Source organism: Salmo trutta, chromosome 17, assembly GCF_901001165.1.
Source record: "Salmo trutta chromosome 17, fSalTru1.1, whole genome shotgun sequence".
Taxonomy (NCBI): domain Eukaryota; kingdom Metazoa; phylum Chordata; class Actinopteri; order Salmoniformes; family Salmonidae; genus Salmo; species Salmo trutta.
Genome location: NC_042973.1, coordinates 52,867,924 through 52,892,662, shown reverse-complemented (window position 1 = coordinate 52,892,662; position 24,739 = coordinate 52,867,924). Strand labels below are relative to the sequence as shown.

General features: G+C 41.6%; 1 protein-coding gene across 8 annotated transcripts in view; it reads right to left on the bottom strand.

The window, feature by feature from the left end:
* Window positions 1-24,739, bottom strand: part of LOC115152405 (membrane-associated guanylate kinase, WW and PDZ domain-containing protein 2) — a 325,515-nt gene that overhangs the window by 279,948 nt on the left and 20,828 nt on the right. For 7 of the 8 annotated variants that reach the window (XM_029697255.1, XM_029697256.1, XM_029697257.1 and 4 more), the window contains exon 2: window positions 591-707. In XM_029697255.1, coding sequence (XP_029553115.1) covers window positions 591-707 — 117 coding nt within the window. Of the gene's footprint in view, window positions 1-590; window positions 708-10,844; window positions 11,196-24,739 lie in introns of those variants that run through there. The other variant, XM_029697261.1, reaches the window with a different exon arrangement.

Below are 24,739 nucleotides of genomic sequence, written 5' to 3'. Positions count from 1 at the left end.
GTCCTCACGCAGGTAAGTATTTTCTATGGCTCCTTATGTATTACCAGAGTAGTCTGGTAAATCTTCACACACAGAGTGCATCGGAAATGGCAACACATTCCCTACATAGTAGCCATAAGTAGTGAAAATGGTGACATTTCGACAGTTCGATATTAAAAAAAAGACAACCGTTACCTAGCATCAACCACCTTGGAAAAAAATATTAAAATAAACCAAATATGGCCTATACTGTATGTCCTGCATCTCAATAGTTGGGATAGTTGCTGGGTCTCAATAGTCTCACCGCACCTCAAACACAGGTCGGGTGCATCTCAATAGTCTCACCTCAACACAAGTCGATTGAAAGGGATATGTAGGATGCCTACAGGGATTTGGCCTCCACCTGTCCATTTGTATAATGTCAAGGAGAGAAAGAGAGAGAGCTCAAGGACAGGATAAATAATGAAATTCATCCCTAGTGTTCTGCTATGGTAAGGGGTCAGATGCGGAGGTAGGTTATGACAACCGTGCATGTGTCTACGCGTGTGTCTTTTCGTGTGTGTGTCTGTGGGTGTCTGTCTGTCTGACTGTGTGTGTATGTGTTGACTCACAGGGTACGGTGCGGAGGTAGAGGTTGTCTCTGATGATCTGCTGGTGGTCGTGGTCCACGGAACCCTTGGAGAAGCGCAGATTGAGGTAGTGCCGGAGGTCTTTATCCACCATGCCCCCTACACACACAAACAGACAAGGTTAAAATACACACTAAAAAACACACAAGCAGGCAAGCAGACGCACACACTCACACACAAACACGTGCAGGAAGGCAGGCGCATACACACACACAAACTAACACATAGTAAAACACACATCACAGTAATTGTGTAACTGAGGGGGACATGGACAGAGGCCTATTTTATCACATCTCACTGACGTAGTGTACTGAGTCTGACAGAGTGCATTGAGTCTCAATCTGGCAGTGTATCACCTCATCCCTACATCTCATGACAAACCCTTGTAAAACTTCAGTGTACACCAGGGGGGAAAAACAAAATTCCTTGAGGGACTTTAATTTTGTGTCCAATAAAGACCTAAATAACCAGGTGAGGGGCGTTCCTAACTAATCAATTGACCTTAACTGACCGATCAAGTACAAGGGAGGAGCAAAAACCCGCAGACAAATGGTCCTCCGGGAATTGAATTTGAAACCCATTGTGTACACCATACACCATAGACTACACCACATGCCCCAAACCTCTCCCACTAAAATGTCTCCACATTACAAGGCCTGTATCTTGCACTACCAATTCCAAAAGAACAACATGACAAGTACACCATACTCCGCATTCACATGTCACCGCACCCCCATCCCCACCCCTAACTACACATCATATTACCCAACATTTAACATGCAGGTAGGGCTGTGGCGGCCATTAAATTTTGTCAGCCGGTGATTGTCAAGCAAATAACTGCCGGTGTCACGGTAATTGACCGTTAATTTACATAAACACATTTGTGACTTGTTTCAGGAAACTCGGCGTATGTCGCACGTCACTACTTCACAGGAGTGCCATTTGAACTTAAAAATAGTTTTTTATCAAAATACATTTTATGACAGAAATACTTTCTGGAACATGCGAACTTTCATGTGCCTTAATAACAAACTTGTATGCCATCTGTAAATACAAATAAAATAGTTAAATTACGAGCCTAGTTGGTTTAGTCACGGAAAAATACAGCAACCTTCCCGCTAGCCATGATTGGCTGAGATAATGAGTGGGCTGGACATGACGAGAGATGAGTTCGGATTGGTCTGCCATGTAGCGCGCTTCTGTCTATAATATGAACTGGTCAGTATGTGTAGGTAATCCTTTCTAACGCATCTTTTTTTTAAAAATATATCTCATAGTAGAACTGCATAAGTGTTGCTCTCCACTTTCTGGAGGACCAAGTTCAGAAATCAGTGGAATCAGAGTATGATAGCTAAGGAGATGGAGAAAACTCTGCCATTTGATTGCAAATATGCAGACGGAGTCGAAAAGAGAACACACAGAAAGCTGTTGTATAAAACACCTGTCTCCAGATGACATCTTCAAACTCAGGGCAACCATGGAATCGTGACAGAGGGAGAAGCGTCCATCCATGTATACGGGTAAGAGAGTCTAGCTAGCTACATTTTTAGATATTACATGTTTCTAAATTAAAGTGTACTGTTAGCTAGCTAATGTTAGCTGGCTGGCTAGCTAGCTAACATTACTTGTATGATCTGTGTAGTAATATTACTCGTATCTCAGAGCCATTTGCATTGCTAGTTATAGCCTAATGTTAGCTAGCTAACATTTAACCTGGTTGGTTAGCTACCTGCAGATTAATGCAGGGTAGTAACGTTATTAGTTGGGATTATGGTTCATAATCCCAATGGTCAGAGTGAGCTATTCTCTCATTTGTGTCTGGAAGTAGCTAGCAAGCTAGCCATTGTTAGCCAGTTAGCTTGGGTTCTTGACTTCTGTTGTTAGGTCAGAATGCTTGGATCAAACCTACTCCTCGGCCAGAGCGTCCTGTGTGCAATCTGAACTAGAGGTCGACCGATTAATCGGAATGGCCGATTAATTAGGGCCGATTTCAAGTTTTCATAACAATCGGTAATCGGTATTTTTGGACACTGATTGTGGCCGATTTTATTTATTATTATACATTTTTTAACCTTTATTTAACTAGGCAAGTCAGTTAAGAACACATTCTTATTTTCAACGACGGCCTAGGAACGGTGGGTTAACTGCTTTGTTCAGGGGCAGAACGACAGATTTTTACCTTGTCTGCTCGAGGATTCGATCTTGCAATTTTTATTTTACCTTTATTTAACTAGGCAAGTCAGTTAAGAACAAATTCGATCTTGCAACCTTTCGGTTACTAGTCCAATGCTCTGCCTTACATTGCACTCCACGAGGAGCCTGCGTGGCAGGCTGACTACCTGTTAACAGAGTGCAGCAAGAAGCCAAGGTAAGCTGCTAGCTAGCATTAAACTTGTCTTATAAAAAAACAATCAAGCTTAACATAATCACTAGTTAACAACACATGGTTGATGATATTACTAGTTTATCTAGCATGTCCTGTGTTGCATATAATCGATGCGGTGCCTGTTAATTTCTCATCGAATCACAGCCTACTTCGCCAAATGGGTGATGATTTAACAAGCGCATTCGCAAAAAAAGCACTGTCGTTGCACCAATGTGTATCTAACCATAAACATCAATGCTTTTCTTTAAAATCAATACACAAGTATATATTTTTAAACCTGCATATTTAGTTAATATTGCCTGCTAACATGAATTTCTTTAAACTAGGGAAATTGTGTCGCTTCTCTTGCATTCCGTGCAAGCAGTCAGGGTATATGCAGCAGTTTGGCCCGCCTGGCTTGTTGCTAACTGTGTGAAGACCATTTATTCCTAACAAAGACCGTAATTAGTTTGCCATAATTGTACATAATTATGACATAACATTGAAGGTTGTACAATGTACCAGCAATATTTAGACTTAGGGATGCCACCCGTTAGATAAAATACAGAACGGTTCCATATGTCACTGAAAGAATAAACGTTTTGTTTTCAAAATGATAGTTTCCGGATTTGACCATATTAATAACCTAAGGCTCGTATTTCTGTGTTATTATGTTATAATTAAGTCTATGATTTGATATTTGATAGAGCAGTCTGAGCGGTGGTAGGCAGCAGCACGCTCGTAAGCATTCATTCAAACAACACTTTCGTTCGTTTGCCAGCAGCTCTTCGCTGTGCTTCAAGCATTGAGCTGTTTATGACTTCAAGCCTATCAACTCCCGAGATTAGGCTGGTGTAACCAATGTGAAATGGCTAGCTAGTTAGCGGGCTGCGTGCTAATAACGTTTCAATTGGTGACGTCACTCGCTCTGAGACCTTGAAGTAGTTGTTCTTTCACTTTCTTCTCCAACACTTTGTTTTAGTATTATTTAAACCTAATTGAACGTTTCATTGTTTATTTGAGGCTAAATAGATTTTATTGATGTATTATATTAAGTTAAAATAAGTGTTCATTCAGTATTGTTGTATTGTTTTTTGTTTTTTTAAACACCGATTAATTGGTATCGGCATTTTTTGGTCCTCCAATAAATGGTATCGGCGTTGAAAAATCATAAATCGGTCGACCTCTAATCTGAACACTACGAGAGTGAAACGCTCTGAGTTTACGGAAGCCCAGAGCACACTCTGGCACTCCAGATTAAAATTACGAACACACCCGAAGTATAAACCAGCCTTTAGTCTTGAAATCTTTGGTTGTTTAGTACATAGCCTCACATGTGAATCCTTAAAGAGATGTGTGGGGCTACAGCCTTACGACGGTGTGAACGATGCTGAATGGGTAGGTACCAAAACATTCAAGGGGCCTTTTCTCAAAAGTGCAGTTACAAGCTTATCAACTTTCAGAGCATAATTACTTACCAATTGTTCCTCAACTGTAGTGTATGATATACAATTTTCTAGCTCTGAGTCTCTACTTTTATCCAATGTAAAAAACACAATTTCCAAATGTTGCTACATAAGACTGAATCGATCCAGTCGGTCACATTTAGCATCTCCTGGCTTCCATGCATAGCCTACAAGCCAATGATGCAGACCTTTGGAACATCTACATTTTAAAAAGTCTAATAAATCCATGTAATATAACTTACACCATCACAATAAATCCATTATTTATTTTAGACAGGTGTAAAGAAACATGATATGAAGAAAATGTAGTCTATTTCAGAAGAACAGAATAGCATACTCTGAGTTGTCCTCATGTTAGGCCCTGATCTGGCTATGCCATATGGCTGTGGGCTACACTAGTTCATTTAGCAGACATGATTTGCTCACAATTCAGTGGCTTAATTTTATAGTATGAAGAATACAATTGAATGCAGCTGAATAAAATAGAAAGTATATTTTCTCCAATTGATTTGAGGGAGTGCACACATGCGGCTACTCTGTGTTGAGAGGTTAACAAAGAAATAGGTACTCCTATAATTTAGAGTTATTTATGTAACATTAGTTGTGATACAAATGTTGCGCTATATGTTTACATTTTTAATACATTCTAAGGCTGCATGACAACTTTAATGACGATTTCAAAAAAAGTTGCATGAAAGGCATGAGCTCTGCTTTGTTTTTAGCGCAGGCTGTACACAATTCATCAGTCTCTCATTCACAATTTGACAAGCACTTGATAATGCCTCGAATTGCCCGGCTACATCCCCTTTGTGTGGCTCTAATGCCACCTAAAAAATCCATGCCTTTTGCACAACGGCTGAATATAATTTTTATAATTCCTTTCTCCCGGCTGCAAGCCAAAGCACCTCTCACTCACATGGCTCTCAGTCACGTGATCGGGTGTTTCTCATAGGCTACAAGAGAAGACAGAACACACATTAGAGATGCAACTGAGCTCGTCCTCAGCCAATTCCAAGATGCATATTGAAGATATACTGTCCACACATACTTTGTTAGCCAACAATATGAGTAGGCCTAATGAACAGCAAAAGCACTAACCTATGTCAATCTACCATTCCCCAGTCTACTCTGTGCAATAAATACATTTTCCAAACATAGTCTGGGACAGTTGTGGGATGCAATAGATCCCAAATTAATTCAACCACTAGCATCAAAAAAACTGTTTTAAGCAATGAGTCTGACGCAATAGATGAGAACGTTTAGCTTAAAATGTTGATAAACTATTAGGCAATTTTTCACATTATGAGCATAGCAATGCACACAAGGGAGTAGACTATAAGCGTGAATATTCCATTAGGAGGAAAACACCATTCTCAAAATTGACCACAAATGCGATTATTCATGTAATGCTTTTATTATAAAGGAGCATTTTAAAAGAAAAACATGTTCTTCCCCAAACTTGAAACTCACACGCTGCGTATGTACAGTGCATTTGGAAAGTATTCAGACCCCTTGATTTTTCCACATTTTGTTAGTTACAGACTTATTCTAAAATTGATTAAATAGTTTTTTCCCCTCTCATCAATCTACACACACTACCCCATACAAAGACAAAGCAAAAATAGGTTTAAAAATGTTGCAAATTTTAAAAACTGAAATATCATATCTACATAAATATTCAGATCCTTTGCTCAGTACTTTGTTGAAGCACCGTTGGCAGTGATTACAGCCTCGAGTCTTCTTGGGTATGATGCTACAAGTTTGGCACACCTGTATTTGGGGAGTTTCTCCCATTCTTCTCTGCAGATCTTCTCAAGCTTCGTCAGGTCGCCGCACAACAATTGTCAAGTCTCTTCAGAGATGTTCGATCGGGTTCAAGTTCGTGCTCTGGCAGGGCCACTCAAGGACATTCAGAGACTTGCCCCGAAGCCACTCCTGCGCTGTCTTTGATGTGTGCTTAGGATCGTGGTCCTGCTGGAATGAGAACCTTCACCCCAGTCTGAGGACCTGAGAGCTCTGGAGCAGGTTTTCATTAAGAATCTCTGTACTTTATTCCATTCATATTTCCCTCGATCCTGAGTGGTCTCCCAGTGCCTGCCGCTGAAAAACATCCCCACAGCATGATGCTGCCACCACCACCCTACTTTACCATAGAGATGGTGCCAGGTTTCCACCAGACGTGACGCTTGGCATTCAGGCCAAGGAGTTCAATCTAGGTTTAATCAGAAAAGAGAACCTTGTTTCTCATGGTCTGAGAGTCTTTAGGTGCCTTTTGGCAAACTCCAAGCGGGCCGTCATGTGCCTTTTACTGAGGAGTGGCTTCCGTCTTGCCACTCTACCATAAAGGCCTGATTGGTAGAGTGCTGCAGAGATAGTTTTCCTTCTGGAAGATTCTCCCATCTCCACAGAGAAACTCTGGAGCTCAGTCAGAGCGACCATCGGGTTCTTGGTTACCTCCCTGACCAAGGCCCTTCTCCTCCGATTGCTCAGTTTGGCCGGGCGGCCAGCTCTAGGAAGAGTCTTTGTGGTTCCAAACTTCTTCCATTTAAGAATGATGGAGACATGTGTTCTTGGGGATCTTTAAAGCTGCAGAAATGTTGTGGTACCCTTCCCCAGATCTGTGCCTCAACACAATTCTGTCTTGGAGCTCTCCAGACAATTCCTTCGACCTCATGGCTTGGTTTTTGCTCTGACATGCACTGGTCAACTGTTTAACCTTATATAGACAGGTGTGTGCCTTTCCAAATCATGTCCAATCAATTGAATTTACCGCAGGTGGACTCCAATCAAGTTGTAGATCATTGGAAACACGATGCACACGAGCTCAATTTCGAATCTCATAGCAAAAGGTCTGAATACTTACGTAAATACGGTATTTCCATTTGAAATTTGATATAAAATTGTAAAAATTTGTAAAAACAATTTTTGGTTTGTCATTATGGGGTATTGTGTGTAGATTGATGAGCAAAAGCATTAATTGAATCAATTTTAGAATAAGGCTGTAACGTAATAAAATGTGGAAAAAGGGGTCTGAATACTTTCCAAATATCAGTTAGGCTCTACACCCATTGTAAAGCGGATTAATGAGCTTCATTTTAAGTTATTTGGCCACTTTATTTGTGATATAAACCTTATCAAAACATATAGGCCTAGAACATTTAGCAACAAAAAAAACATGCGCTGTTTCATGCCTTAAGTTGGGCATAACTCACAAGTGATAACATATCCACAAGTGATAGGCTAATATTTTCACCTATCACATTATTATTGACTTAATCTTGTCTTTACATATATTATTTAGTGTATGTGTGAAATTTGTTTTGATTTAGAATGGACCATTATCATGCAACTGTCTCGAAACAGGGGCAGCAGGAAAAAAATAGGTAATCTATGCACTTAAATAGTGAATGGAGGACGCTTTTCCTGTGGTTAATTTTCATGCCAGCCAGGTAGGCTATGCTCCTGTTGTAAAGAGAAGCAATGTGCTTAATATTAGGAAAGTTGAGAAATAAATATAGTAGGCCTAGCCTATAGAAAGATGATGGGATCCTCCTCTTTTTAACACTCTGTTCTCTCACACAATTGCATAGCCTATAGAAATGTTGCGCAACATGAGCTCATATGAAGTATTTTATTATATTTTCGATTACATTTGCATTGATGTCAGGGTGATTAGAGGGAAAACAGAGTGCTGAGTACCAGGCAGTTAGCAAGTTTGGTAGGCTACTAATGACCATCAGCTGCATCCGAACTTGGAGAAGCCTAATTACCGTGACTAAACAGTCATGTGGAATTTGACTGCCATCATGACCCGTGACTAGAGGTCGACCGATTAATCGGAATGGACGATTAATTAGGGCCGATATCAAGTTTTCATAACAATCTGTAATCGGTATTTTTGGCCACCGATTTGCCGATTATTGTATTTTTTTTATAAATATTTTTTAACTAGGTAAGTCAGTTAAGAACACATTCTTATTTTCAATGACGGCCTAGGAACGGTGGGTTAACTGCCTTGTTCAGGGGCAGAACGACAGGTTTTTACCTTGTCAGCTTGGGGATTCAATCTTGCAACCTTACGGTTAACTAGTCCAACGCTCTAACCACCTGCTTTACATTGCACTCCACGAGGAGCCTGCCTGTTACGCGAATGCAGTAAGAAGCCGATGTAAGTTGCTAGCTAGCATTAAACTTATCTTATAAAAACAAATCAATCAATCATAATCACTAGTTAACTACACATGGTTGATGATATTACTAGTTTATCTAGCCTGTCCTGCGTTGCATATAATCGATGCGGTACGCATTCGCGAAAAAGGACTGTCGTTGCTCCAACTTGTACCTAACCATAATCATCAATGTCTTTCTTAAAATCAATACACAGAAGTATATATTTTTAAACCTGCATATTTAGCTAAAAGCAATCCAGGTTAGCAAGCAATATTAACCAGGTGAAATTGTGTCATTTCTCTTCCGTTCATTGCACGCAGAGTCAGGGTATATGCAACAGATTGGGCCGCCTGGCTCGTTGCGAACTAATTTGCCAGAATTTTACGTAATTATGACATAACATTGAAGGTTGTGCAATGTAACAGGAATATTTAGACTTATGGACGCCACCCGTTAGATAAAATCCGGAACTGTTCCGTATTTCACTGAAATAATAAACGTGATAGGTTATTAATATGGTTGAATCCGGAAACTAAGGCTCGTGTTTCTGTGTATTATGTTATAATTAAGTCTATGATTTGATAGAGCCGTCTGACTGAGCGATGGTAGGCACCAGCAGGCTCGTAAGCATTCATTCAAAACAGCACTTTCGTGCGTTTTGCCAGCAGCTCTTCGCAATGCATTGCGCTGTTTATGACTTCAAGCCTATCAACTCCCAAGATTAGGCTGGTGTAACCGATATGAAATGGCTAGCTAGTTAGCGGGTGTGCGCTAATAGCGTTTCAAACGTCACTCGCTCTGAGACTTGGAGTAGTTGTTTCCCTTGCTCTACATGGGTAACGCTACTTCGAGGGTGGCTGTTGTCGATGTGTTCCTGGTTCGAGCCCAGCTAGGAGTGAGGACAGGGACGGAAGCTATACTGTTACACGGGCAATACTAAAGTGCCTATAAGAACATCCAATAGTCAAAGGTATATGAAATACAAATCGTATAGAGAGAAATAGTCCTATAATTCCTATAATAACTACAACCTAAAACTTCTTACCTGGGAATATTGAAGACTCAATGTTAAAAGGAACCACCAGCTTTCATATGTTCTCATGTTCTGAGCAAGGAACTTAAACGTTAGCTTTCTTACATGGCACATAATGCACTTTTACTTTCTTCTCCAACACTTTGTTTTTGCATTGTTTAAACCAAATTAAACATGTTTCATTATTTATTTGAGGATAAATTGATTTTATTGATGTATTATATTAAGTTAAAATAAGTGTTTATGTGTTTATTTATTTTTTTATATATATTTTTTTGAAATCGGCCCGATTAATCGGTATCGGCATTTTTGGTCCTCCAATAATCGGTATTGGCGTTGAAAAATCATAATCGGTCAACCTCTACCCGTGACCGCCGATGTGGCGGTAATACGGTCACCATAACATCCCTACACACAGGATGGCCATACAGTGAATGAAGACTTCCTCACAAACAGAGAGGACAGTCATTCAGTAGGACATTCATATCATCTTCACAAGTATGTACAAGCTAAGGTTACACTAAGTACACACACTGTTTCCTATCCACTGGCACAGGCACTGTCATGTATAAATGACAAACATGTCCAGCCACTCATGCATACACAATGACAATGATGTTTACTGTCCTTAAAAAGGAAATGCTTTTACAGGAGCACACACACACACACACACACACACACACACACACACACACACACACACACACACACACAAACCCTGTCACACACACTCAAGCACAACCGTGCACATGACCACACACGCTTGCAAATGTGCACACACATACGCGCACAGAAACATTGCCTCTAGACAGGGTAAACTGCACAGATCTAAATCAAACACACACATGTACCCACACACATGCACACAGCTTCTAACCCTGGCGATGACAACTGTACTGATTCGATCTGAAAAAACACATAGCTCTTCCTCATCAATAACATCATATGTAAAAATTAAGATCACCATTTTAGCCAAGCTCTGAGGCACTGGTGAGTTCGACCACAGCATAAGTCTGCTGGTTAGAGCAGGAGAGGAGAGAGAGGAACAAAGAGCAAAGCAACAAAAAAATGGTAGCTGATTGGGAAAAGATGATCAGCCGGTCAGAGTGTGAAAATCACGACTGACACAATCAGTGCTGAACACATACATAGACACGCATGCACAGCAAGGACACACACACCAGCACAGACAGCGTAGGCACCTCATCAGCAGCTGGCCCAGCTGGCAGGACTGGTAAAATAGGTCCGCTGTTCTCCACAGGTATACATCCACAGAGAGCCCTGTCCTCCCAGTCGTCCTCTAGCCCTGTGCCCAGACACGGAGCATCGTCTACTGTTTTGGTCAGCCTCTACGTCCCTCTGTCCCTGGTTCCTTACCGATGCTCCAGCACAAAGCCCCCGCTGCAGCTAATTTACATCCCAGGAACGGCAATGGAGACGGGGGAAGAGAGATAGAGACCATTGGGAGACGACAGAGGAAAAAATTATCTGCCAGTGGGAAGCCGGACTCATCCAGATCTGGATGCTGATTGGTTAGAGGGGTTCTACAGTCCTGTAGTGCCCCCTGTTCACTGACGGCAGTAGTGCACTGAGGTGCAGATCCAGATGATAAAATGTATCATAAGGGACTGGAATTACACACCTCATTCAAACCTTGATAAAGCAGGGAGAGAACATGCGATTCTGGTGCAGGCTTGCAGCCTACAAAGTACAGTGAGGGAAAAAAGTATTGATCCCCTGCTGATTTTGTATGTTTGCCCACTGACAAAGAAATGATCAGTCTATAATTTTAAATGGTAGGTTCATTTGAGAGACAGAATAACAACAACAACAAAAAATCCAGAACAACGCATGTCAAAAATGTTATAAAATGATTTGCATTTTAAATGAGGGAAATAAGTATTTGACCCCTCTGCAAAACATGACGTAGTACTTGGTGGAAAAACCCTTGTTGGCAATCACAGAGGTCAGACGTTTCTTGTAGTTGGCCACCATGTTTGCACACATCTCAGGAGGGATTTTGTCCCACTCCTCTTTGCAGATCTCCAAGTCATTAAGGTTTCGAGGCTGACGTTTGGCAATTCGAACCTTCAGCTCCCTCCACAGATTTTCTATGGGATTAAAGTCTGGAGACTGGCTTGGCCACTCCAGGACCTTAATATGCTTCTTCTTGAGCCACTCCTTTGTTGCCTTGGCCGTGTGTTTTGGGTCATTGTCATGCTGGAATACCCATTTGCGACCCATTTTCAATGCCCTGGCTGAAGGAAGGAGGTTCTCAAGATTTGAAGGTACATGGCCCCGTCCATCATCCCTTTGATGCGGTGAAGTTGTCCTGTCCCCTTAGCAGAAAACACCCCCAAAGCATAATGTTTCCACCTCCATGTTTGACGGTGGGGATGGTGTTCTTAGGGTCATAGGCAGCATTCCTCCTCCTCCAAACACGGCGAGTTGAGTTGATGCCAAAGAGCTCCATTTTGGTCTCATCTGACCACAACACTTTCACCCAGTTGTCCTCTGAATCATTCAGATGTTCATTGGCAAACTTCAGACGGGCATGTATATGTGCTTTCTTGAGCAGGGGGACCTTGCGGGCGCTGCAGGATTTCAGTCCTTCACGGCGTAGTGTGTTACCAATTGTTTTCTTGGTGACTATGGTCCCAGCTGCTTGAGATCATTGACAAGATTATCCCGTGTAGTTCTGGGCTGATTCCTCACCGTTCTCATGATCATTGCAACTCCACAAGGTGAGATCTTGCATGGAGCCCCAGGCCGAGGGATATTGACAGTTATTTTGTGTTTCTTCCATTTGCGAATAATCGTACCAACTGTTGTCACCTTCTCACCAAGCTGCTTGGTGATGGTCTTGTAGCCCATTCCAGCCTTGTGTAGGTCTACAATCTTGTCCCTGACATCCTTGGAGAGCTCTTTGGTCTTGGCCATGGTGGAGAGTTTGGAATCTGATTGATTGCTTCTGTGGACAGGTGTCTTTTATACAGGTAACAAACTGAGATTAGGATCTTTCCCTTTAAGAGTGTGTTCCTAATCTCAGCTCATTACCTGTATAAAAGACACCTGGGAGCCAGACATCTTTCTAATTGAGAGGGGGTCAAATACTTATTTCCCTCATTAAAATACAAATCAATTTATAACATTTTTGACATGCGTTTTTCTGGATGTTTTTGTTGTTATTCTGTCTCTCACTGTTCAAATAAACCTACCATTAAAATTATAGACTGATCATTTCTTTGTCAATGGGCAAACGTACAAAATCAGCAGGGGATCAAATAGTTTTTTCCCTCACTGTATAGACTAGCAAATTTGACTTTCATTTTGAAATAATAGGGCCTATTTGTATAATCAGTAGGCTGACGGATATATACCTTTCATAAAATGTCCCTTAATGTTATTAGCCTACCTCCTCTTTCTCTTTCTCTTTCTGTTGTTGCTTCATTCCTTCCTTGCTTTCAACAGCTAAATTAAATAAGTTTTGTTTTCCTTATCTTTGTCATTCTAATGACATCCTTGAATAATATACTGTAGGAATAGAATTAGATGCAGAAGGCCTTCACTTCTCATCAATGAAGATTGAATGGCTATGGGTCTGAATAAATAACTGCTATAGCCTTCCGCCATTGCACATTCAATCTTCTTTCAAACTACCCGTGAGTTCTATTGGCTGTTGTATTTAACGTTGAGCAAACACCAGCGAATATTCCATTGGTATAAGAAATGCAAAAGAATTATGTCCAGCAAGCTATTCTAGGCTAGTTTTTCCTGCATGGGACTCCAAGGAGAGTCCCGTGAAGGAAAGTCCAGCAGAGCACAGGTACATCCGTATTGCGCAAGAGACAGAGGATATAAGTTAGAAGCTTATTATAAATAACCCATCATTAATTAGCTAATTATACGGCTAATACTGCATGGAATGTATTACCTGAAGGTGACCCCTGAAAGCCAGATGGAGATGGGTAAATTATATGCGCATTCAGTCTTTATATTACTGTACCACAGACATAAAACGTTACGATGATGAGATGATAGGTCTACATGCATTGTGAACTGCACTCCATACTGAGATGGGCTGTCTGTCCCCACCATGAGTGTTGATGATTCATCATGCAGAGGTCGCAGAAAAGACAGATTTAGACATCGCATATAATTTAACAGTTTCATTTCACACAATGCTGTTCATATTAATAATTTATTATCATTTACCGGTTTCTCACAGTTATTTATCCCGGGAAAAGGGAGTGGTTTTGGGCGGTATATTCTGGTAAATCTCAGTAACCAGGTTCCCGCCATTCAAACCTAGTAACTACACAGACCCTAACGGAAAGCATAGATTCAGGAGAATAGGACAGGAAACACTGTGTCCAAATTAAATGAATGTATGCTTTACATTGCTATGAAATTATTTAATTTTTTTATGATAACACAAAAATAAACAAATGATGACTGGTGACCTTTGACATGGCACTCTTTCACACTCCTCAACATAGAAGAAATAAACATTAGCATAACATGAATATTGTTTGAATCATCAGGCTCCTGGAAGGAGGCCTGAAACATTCTCAATCAGAGATTTACAGCCTGGTTCACATTGCCAGATAAGGAGAGGTTTTTAATGTCCAACATTTTTGTAATGCAAACGCACCATGCAAAAAGCAAAAAATACAGTAAACTTTATTATAATCTCACACTATAATTTATTTGGAAACTTTTCTTTAACAATGTACATTATAAGGAGGCAAGTTTTTATATTGCTCAGTTTACTAAACTCTTGTTAAATAATTGCCTCTAGGGTTCAGGTTGTGTTAAATGAGGAGAGGGAGGAGTCGGACATGTCAAAGGTCATCATTCATCACATTAATTGTCAATTGTCATTCGGATACAAATAACTTTCTGTCAGTCTGAGATATACAGTCTGTTTGTTCCCTGCAGCTGTCTGACTGCCTGCCTGCGGGGCCCATATAGTCTTCGCAAGGGGACTTTGTCTGTTTCAACCTTCAGTGCTGACGAGTAGGAAGAGGGTAATGTTGAATTCAGACATTTTGGTGAAACACTTAAAATAATTTACCAGTGAACGGTGGTTTACAGCAGGCGTTAAGGTCATTTCCATGTAAAAGTGACTATGTGACATGTGAAGTTCAAATGAGCATGTCAAATTGGGTGTCAAATGAAAGCTAAGAGTCTATACTTTTGAGAAACTTTTGACTGGTACTGTATGTACAAGTCAAAGGTTTAGGCACACCTACTCATTGAAGGGTTTTTCTTTATTTTTGCTATTTTCTACATTGTAGAATAATAGTGAAGAAATCAAAACTATGAAATTACACATATGGAATCATGTAGTAACCAATAAAGTGTTAAACAAATCAAAATATATTTCAGATTTTAAATTCTTCAAAGTAGCCACCCTTAGCCTTGATGATAGCTTTGAACACTTCGCATTCTCTCAACCAGCTTCACCTGGAATGCTTTTCCAACAGCCTTGAAGGAGTTCCCACACATGCTGAGCACTTGTTGGCTGCCTTTCCTTCACTCTGCGGTCCAACTCATCCCAAACAATCTCAATTGGTTTGAGGTTGGATGATTGTGGAGGCCAGGTCATCTGATACAGCACTCCGTCAATCTCCTTCTTAGTCAAATAGCCCGCACACAGCCTGGATGTGTGTTGGGTCATTGTCCTGTTGAAAAACAATTGATAGTCCCACCAAGTGAAAACCAGACGAGATGGCGTATTGCTGCAGAATGCTGTGGTAGCCATGCTGGTTAAGTGTGCCTTGAATTCTAAATAAAACACTGACAGTGTCACCAGCAAAGCACATCCACACCATCACACCACCTCCTCCATGCTTCACGGTGGGAACCACACATGCGGAGATCATCCGTTCACCTACTCTGCGTCTCACAAAGACACTGCGATTGGAATCTAAAATCTAAAATTTGGACTAATTAGACCAAAGGACAGATTTCCACCGGTCTAATGTCCATTGCTCGTGTTCCTTGGCCCAAGCAAGTCTCTTCTTCTTATTGGTGTCCTTTAGTGGTGACTTCTTTGCAGCAATTCGACCATGAAGGCCTGATTCACGCAGTCTGCTCTGAACAGTTGATGTTGAGATGTCTGTTGAACTCTGTGAAGCATTTATTTAGGCTGCAATCTGAGGTGCAGTTAACTCTAATTAATTTATCCTCTGCAGCAGAGGTAACTGGGTCTTCCTTTCCTGTGGAAGTCCTCATGAGAGCTAGTTTCATCATAGCGCTTGATGGATTTTGCGACTGCACTTGAAGCAACTTTCAAAGTTCTTGACATTTTCCGGTTTGACTGACCTTCATGTCTTAAAGTAATGATGAACTGTCATTTCTCTTTGCTTATTTGAGCTGTTCTTGCCATAATATGGACTTGGTCTTTCACCAAATAGGGCTATCTTCTGTATACCACCCCTACCTTGTCACAACACAACTGATTGGCTCAAACGTTTTAAGAAGGAAAGACATTCAACAAATTCACTTTTAAAAAGGCACACCTGTTAATTGAAATGCATTCCAGGTGACTACCTCGTGAAGCTGGTTGAGAGAAAGCCAAGAGTGTGCAAAGCTGTCATCAAGGCAAAAGGTGGCTACTTTGAAGAATCACTTTTTTGGTTACCACATGATTCCATATGTGTTATTTCATAGTTTTGATGTTGTCCCTATTATTCTACAATGTAGAAAATAGTAAAAATAAAAACCCTGGAATGAGTAGGTGTGTCCAAACTTTTGACTGGTACTGTACAGTCGTGGCCAAAAGTTGAGAATGACACAAATATTAATTTTCATAAAGTCTGCTGCCTCAGTTTGTATGATGGCAATTTGCATATACTCCAGAATGTCATGAAGAGTGATCAGATGAATTGCATTTAATTGCAAAGTCCCTCTTTGCCATGCAAATGAACTGAATCCCAAAATAACATTTCCACTGCATTTCAGCTATGCCACAAAAGGACCAGCTGACATCATGTCAGTGATTCTCTCGTTAACACAGGTGTGAGTGTTGACGAGGACAAGGCTGGAGATCACTCTGTCATGCTGATTGAGTTGGAATAACAGACTGGAAGCTTCAAAAGGAGGGTGGTGCATGGAATCAACCATGGTTACCTGCAAGGAAACACATGCCGTTATCATTGCTTTGCACAAAGAGGGCTTCACAGGCAAGGATATTGCTGCCAGTAAGATTGCACCTAAATCAACCATTTATCGGATCATCAAGAACTTCAAGGAGAGCGGTTCAATTGTTGTGAAGAAGGCCTCAGGGAGCCCAAGAAAGTCCAGCAAGCTCCAGGACCATCTCCTAAAGTTGATTCAGCTGCAGGATCGGGGCACCACCAGTACAGAGCTTGCTCAGGAATGGCAGCGGCAGGTGTGAGTGCATCTGCACGCACATTGAGGCAAAGACTTTTGGAGGATGGCCTGATGTCAAGAAGGGCAGCAAAGAAGCCACTTCTCTCCAGGAAAAACATCAGGGACAGACTGATATTCTGCAAAAGGTACAGCGATTGGACTGCTGAGGACTGGGGTAGAGTCATTTTCTCTGATGAATCCCCTTTCCGATTGTTTGGGGCATCGGGAAAAAAGCTTGTCCAGAGAAGAAAAAGTGAGCGCTACCATCAGTCCTGTGTCATGCCAACAGTAAAGCATCCTGAGACCATTCATGTGTGGGGTTGCTTCTCAGCCAAGGGAGTGGGCTCACTCACAATTTTGCCTAAGAACACAGCCATGAATAAAGAATGGTACCAACACATCCTCCGAGAGCAACTTCTCCCAACCACCCAGGAAAAGTTTGGTGACGAACAATGCCTTTTCCAGCATGATGGAGCACCTTGCCATAAGGCAAAAGTGATAACTAAGTGGCAAGGGGAACAAAACATCGATATTTTGGGTCCATGGCCAGGAAACTCCCCAGACCTTAATCCCATTGAGAACTTGTGGTCAATCCTCAAGAGGCGGGTGGACAAACAAAAACCCACAACTTCTGACAAACTCCAAGCATTGATTATGCAAGAATGGGCTGCCATCAGTCAGGATGTGTCCCAGAAGTTAATTGACAGCATGCCAGGGCGGATTGCAGAGGTCTTCATGTAATTGTCAATGAAAGCCTTTGACACTTATGAAATGCTTGTAATTATACTTCAGTATTCCATAGTAACATCTGACAAAAATATCTAGACACTGAAGCAGCAAACTTTGTGGAAATTATTATTTGTGTCATTCTCGAAACTTTTGTCCACGACTGTATATTACCACATTTTTCAGTTCTCTTTCTGTCGTCTGGTGGTCAAAGTAAGAGTGTGATTGGCCTGACTGAAACATGGCTTAAGCCTGATGAATTTACTGTGTTAAATGAGGCCTCACCCCCTGGTTACACTAGTGAACATACCCCCCGTGCATCCGGCAAAGGCGGAGGTTTTGCTAACATCTACGATAGCAAATTTCAATTTACAAAAAAAAAAACAATGACGTTTTCATCTTTTGAGCTTCTAGTCATGAAATCTATGCAGCCTACTCACTCACTTTTTATAGCTACTGTTTACAGGCCTCCTGGGCCATATGCAGTGTTCCTCACTGAGTTCCCTGAATTCCTATCGGATCTTGTAGTCATAGCAGATAATATTCTAATTTTTGGTGACTTTAACATTCACATGGAAAAGTCCACAGACCCACTCCAAAAGGCTTTCAGAGCCATCATCGACTCAGTGGGTTTTGTCCAACATGTCTCTGGACCTACTCACTACCACAGTCATACTCTGGACCTAGTTTTGTCCCATGGAATAAATGTTGTGGATCTTAATGTTTTTCCTCATAATCCTGGATTATCGGAACACCATTTTATTGCGTTTACAATTGCAACAAATAATCTGCTCAGACCCCAACCAAGGAGCATTAAAAGTCGTGCTATAAATTCTCAGACAACCCAAAGATTCCTTGATGCCCTTCCAGACTCCCTCTGCCTACCCAAGGACGTCAGAGGACAAAAATCAGTTAACCACCTAACCGAGGAACTCAATTTAACCTTGCGCAATACCCTAGATGCAGTTGCACCCCTAAAAATTAAAAACATCTGTCATAAGAAACTAGCTCCCTGGTATACAGAAAATACACGAGCTCTGAAGCAAGCTTCCAGAAAATTGGAACGGAAATGGCGCCACACCAAACTGGAAGTCTTCCGACTAGCTTGGAAAGACAGTACCGTGCAGTATCGAAGACCCCTCACTGCTGCTCGATCATCCTATTTTTCCAACTTAATTGAGGAAAATAAGAACAATCCGAAATGTCTTTTTGATACTGTCGCAAAGCTAACTAAAAAGCAGCATTCGCAAATGGAGGATGGCTTTCACTTCAGCAGTAATACATTTATGAACTTCTTTGAGGAAAAGATCATGATCATTAGAAAGCAAATTACGGACTCCTCTTAAATTTGGGTATTCCTCCAAAGCTCCATTGTCCTGAGTCTGCACAACTCTGCCAGGACCTTGGCTCAAGGGAGATACTAAAGTGTTTTAGTACTATATCTCTTGACACAATGATGAAAATAATCATGGCCTCCAAACCCTCAAGCTGCATACTGGACCCTATTCCAACTAAACTACTGAAAGAGCTGCTTCCTGTGCTTGGCCCTCCTATGTTGAACATAATAAACGGCTCTCTATCCACCGGATGTGTACCAAGCTCACTAAAAGTGGCAGTAATAAAGCCTCTCTTGAAAAAGCCAAATCTTGACCCAGAAATTATAAAAAACTATCGGCCTATATCGAATCTTCCATTCCTCTCAAAAATTTTAGAAAAAGCTGTTGCACAGCAACTCACTGCCTTCCTGAAGACAAACAATGTATACGAAACGCTTCAGTCTGGTTTTAGACCCCATCATAGCACTGAGACTGCACTTGTGAAGGTGGTAAATGACCTTTTAATGACGTCAGACCGAGGCTCTGCATCTGTCCTCGTGCTCCTAGATCTTAGTGCCGCTTTTGATACCATCGATCACCACATTCTTTTGGAGAGATTGGAAACCCAAATTGGTCTACATGGACAAGTTCTGGCCTGGTTTAGATCTTATCTGTCGGAAAGATATCAGTTTGTCTCTGTGAATGGTTTGTCCTCTGACAAATCAATTGTAAATTTCGGTGTTCCTCAAGGTTCCGTTTTAGGACCACTATTGTTTTCACTATATATTTTACCTCTTGGGGATGTCATTCGAAAACATAATGTTAAATTTCACTGCTATGCGGATGACACACAGCTGTACATTTCAATGAAACATGGTGAAGCTCCAAAATTGCCCTCGCTAGAAGCCTGTGTTTCAGACATAAGGAAGTGGATGGCTGCAAACTTTCTACTTTTAAACTCGGACAAAACAGAGATGCTTGTTCTAGGTCCCAAGAAACAAAGAGATCTTCTGTTCAATCTGACAATTAATCTGGATGGTTGTACAGTCGTCTCAAATAAAACTGTGAAGGACCTCGGTGTTACTCTGGACCCTGATCTCTCTTTTGAAGAACATATCAAGACTGTTTCAAGGACAGCTTTTTTCCATCTACGTAACATTGCAAAAATCAGAAACTTTCTGTCCAAAAATGACGCAGAAAAATTAATCCATGCTTTTGTTACTTCTAGGCTGGACTACTGCAATGTTCTACTTTCCGGCTACCCGGATAAAACACTAAACAAACTTCAGTTAGTGCTAAATACGGCTGCTAGAATCCTGACTAGAACCAAAAACTTTGATCATATTACTCCAGTGCTAGCCTCCCTACACTGGCTTCCTGTTAAGGCAAGGGCTGATTTCAAGGTTTTACTGCTAACCTACAAAGCATTACATGGGCTTGCTCCTACCTATCTTTCCGATTTGGTCCCGCCGTACATACCAACACGTACGCTACGGTCACAAGACGCAGGCCTCCTAATTGTCCCTAGAATTTCTAAGCAAACGGCTGGAGGTAGGGCTTTCTCCTATAGAGCTCCATTTTTATGGAATAGTCTGCCTACCCATGTGAGAGACGCAGACTCAGTCTCAACCTTTAAGTCTTTACTGAAGACTTATCTCTTCAGTAGGTCCTATGATTAAGTGTAGTCTGGCCCAGGAGTGTGAAGGTGAACGGAAAGGCTGGAGCAACGAACCGCCCTTGCTGTCTCTGCCTTGCCGGTTCCCCTCTTTCCACTGGGATTCTCTGCCTCTAACCCTATTACAGGGGCTGAGTCACTGACTTACTGGTGTTCTTCCATGCCGTCCATGGGAGGGGTGCGTCACTTGAGTGGGTTGAGTCACTGACGTGGCCTTCCTGTCTGGGTTGGCGCCCCCCCCTTGGGTTGTGCCATGGCGGAGATTTTTGTGGGCTATACTCGGCCTTGTCTTCGGACGGTAAGTTGGTGGTTGTAGACATCCCTCTAGTGGTGTGGGGGCTGTGCTTTGGCAAAGTGGGTGGGGTTATATCCTGCCTGTTTGGCCGTGTCCGGGGGTATCATCGGATGGGGCCACAGTGTCTTCTGATCCCTCCTGTCTCAGCCTCCAGTATTTATGCTTCAGTAGTTTATGTGCCGGGGGGCTAGGGTCAGTCTGTTTCATCTGGAGTATTCTCTTGTCTTATCCGGTGTCCTGTGTGAATTTAAATATGCTCTCTCTAATTCTCTCTTTCTCTCTTTCTTTCTTTCTCTCTCTCGGAGGACCTGAGCCCTAGGACCATGCCTCGGGACTACCTGGCATGATGACTCCTTGCTGTCCCCAGTCCACCTGGCCATGCTGCTGCTCCAGTTTCAACTGTTCTGCCTGCGGCTACGGAACCCTGACCTGTTCACCGGACGTGCTTGTTGCACCCTCGACAACTACAATGATTATTATTATTTGACCATGCTAGTCATTTATGAACATTTTAACATCTTGACCATGTTCTGTTATAATATCCACCCGGCACAGCCAGAAGAGGACTGGCCACCCCTCATAGCCTGGTTCCTCTCTAGGTTTCTTCCTAGGTTTTTGGCCTTTCTAGGGAGTTTTTCCTAGGGAGTTTTTCCTAGCCACCGTGCCTCTTTCACATGCATTGCTTGCTGTTTGGGGTTTTAGGCTGGGTTTCTGTACAGCACTTTGAGATTTCAGCTGATATACTAAGGGCTATATAAATAAATTTGATTTGATTTGATTTGAGTGTGAAAAGTCTCTGTCTCTCACACAAGTTTGGAAAGAATTTTATAGTACAGTAAAGAAAAGTAGAGTATAGTTCAGTACATTACTGGTTTCCTTCATCTTCTGCAACTAAGTTAGGAAGGACGCCTGCATCTTTGTAGTGACTGGGTGTATTGATAGACAATCCAAACTGTAAGTAATAACTTCACCATGCTTAAAGGGATATTCATTGTCTGTTTTTTTGCCATCTACCAATAGGTGCCCCTCTTTGTGAGGCATTGGAAGCCCTCCCTGGTCTTTGTGGTTGAATTTGTGTTTTGGAATTCACTGCTCGACTGAGGGACCTTACATATAATTCAATGTGTGGGGTACAGAGATGAAGTAGTCATTAAAAAATGACGTTAAACACTATTATTGCACACAGAGTTAGTTCATGGCACTTATTATGTGACCTGTTAAGCAAATTTGTACTCCTGAAATTATTTAGGCTTGCCATAAAAGGTTTTAAATACTTATTGACTCAAGACATTTCAGCTTTTCATTTTCGATGAATTTGTGAAAAAATCTCAAAAAACAATAAACCACTTTGACATTATGGGGTATTGTGTGTAGGCCAGTGACACAATCTACATGTAATCCATTTTAAATTCAGGCCCTAATAACAAAATGTGGAAAAAGTGAAGGGGAGTGAATACTGTATAATTCATTCTATAACACTGCACAAACTCACAGAGAACTGCTTAGAAAGAGTACGCTACAATCTCTATACTATTACTTTCTGGATTGTTCCCGCTGAGTCCATCTGCATTACTTTCCTCTCTTTCAAATCTTACTTCCTTTCTTTCTTCTTCTTCTTCCCCCACTCCCTCTTCCTTTCTTTCTTCCTCATCCCTTTGACCTCTTCCTCTCTTATCCCTTGCTCCTTCTCTCCCTCCCTACCTTTCTGATCGGATCTGCACCAATTTTACCTGCTTTAAAGCACCAATTGAACTGTTTGAATCAACCACAGAATGTGTGTGTGTGTGTGTGTGTGTTTACAAATCAGACAGCTACTGGGCGTTCATACTGTGTGGATGTATAGATATATATATATATATATAGAAGTTCTCTCTGCTACCGCACGGCAAGCGGTACCGGAGCACCACGTCTAGATCCAAGAGGCTTCTTAACAGCTTCTACCACCAAGCCATAAGACTCTTGAACATCTAATCAAATGGCCTGCATGAAAGCCATGCCCTGTGTGGCTCAGCTGGTAGAGCATGGTGTTTGAAACGCCAGGGTTGTGGGTTCGATTCCCAAGGGGGACCAGTACAGAAAGAAAAAAAAATGTATGTTCACTACTGTAAGTCGCTCTGGATAAGAGCGTCTGCTAAAATGTAAATGTAAAAAAGCCCCTGTTGTTCCAGATGACAGTGTGATCTCGCTCTCCGTGACAGATGTGAGAAAAACATCTTGATTGTGCAACATTTTCCCATTATTATTTAACAAATTCTATCAAATTGGTTGTTGATCATTGCTAGACATCCATTATCAGGTCTTGCCATACATTTATAGTGTATTCGAAAAGTATTCAGAACCCTTCCCTTTTTCCACATTTTGTTACATAAAAGCCTTATTCTAAAATGGATTAAAAATAAAAACAATCTACACACAATATCCCATGATGACAAAGCAAAAACAGGTTTTTAGAAATGTTTGCAAATATATATATACACACACACACACACACACACACATAACAAACTATAGTTTTGTCAAGTCGGTTAGGGCATCTACTTTGTGCATGACACAAGTAATTTTTCCAACAATTGTTTACAGACAGATTATTCCACATATAATTCACTATCACAATTCCAGTGGGTAAGAAGTTTACATACACTAAGTTGACTGTGCCTTTAAATAGCTTGGAAAGTTCCAGAAAATTATGTCATGGCTTTAGAAGCTTCTGATAGGCTAATTGACATCATTTGAGTCAATTGGAGGTGTACCTGTGGATGTATTTCAAGGCCTACCTTCAAACTCAGTGCCTCTTTGCTTGACATCATAGGAAAATCAAAAGAAATCTGCCAAGACCTCAGAAAAAGCATTGTAGACCTCCACAAGTTTGGTTCATCCTTGGGAGCAATTTCCAAACGCCTGAAGGTACCACGTTCATCTGTACAAACAATAGTACGCAAGTATAAACACCATGGGACCATGCAGCCGTCATACTGCTCAGGAAGGAGACGCGTTCTGTCTCCTAGAGATGAACGTACTTTGGTGCAAAAAGTATAAATCAATCCCAGGACAACAGCAAAGGACCTTGTGAAGATGCTGGAGGAAACAGGTACAACAGTATCTATATCCACAGTATAATGCGTCCTATATATCAACATAACCTGAAAGGCCACTCAGCAAGGAAGAAGCCACTGCTCCAAAACCGACATAAAAAAAGCCAGACTACGGATTGCAACTGCACATGGGGACGAAGATCGTACATTTTGGAGAAACGTCCTCTGGTCTGATGAAACAAAAATAGAACTGTTTGGCCATAATGACCATCGTTATGTTTGGAGGAAAAAGGGGGAGGCTTGAGTCATGACGTTGGCCTGTGGGTAAGGTTTATGACCCCCCTCCTTAAATACCTTTCTCCCTTCCCCTCTCTCTCTGACCCTACTGAAGAACTGTTGAATAGCCTTTGTTAAAACCAATTTTTATGCAATTTCTCTCGTAGAAAAGCGATAATATTCCGACCGGGAATCTGCCTGTCTGTATACTGAGGGAAAAACCGAAAGCCGGGGGCGGGGCGGGTCGCGAGCGTAAGGCTTAGTCCACTGAGTGACCACTTAGCTTTTGCTCTCGTGTGCTTCAGCCAGGGCTCTGAATTACGTCATTCCTGTTTTTCCCGGGCTCTGAGACTTCATTGGAGACGTGGGAAGTGTCATGTAACAGCAGAGATCCCTT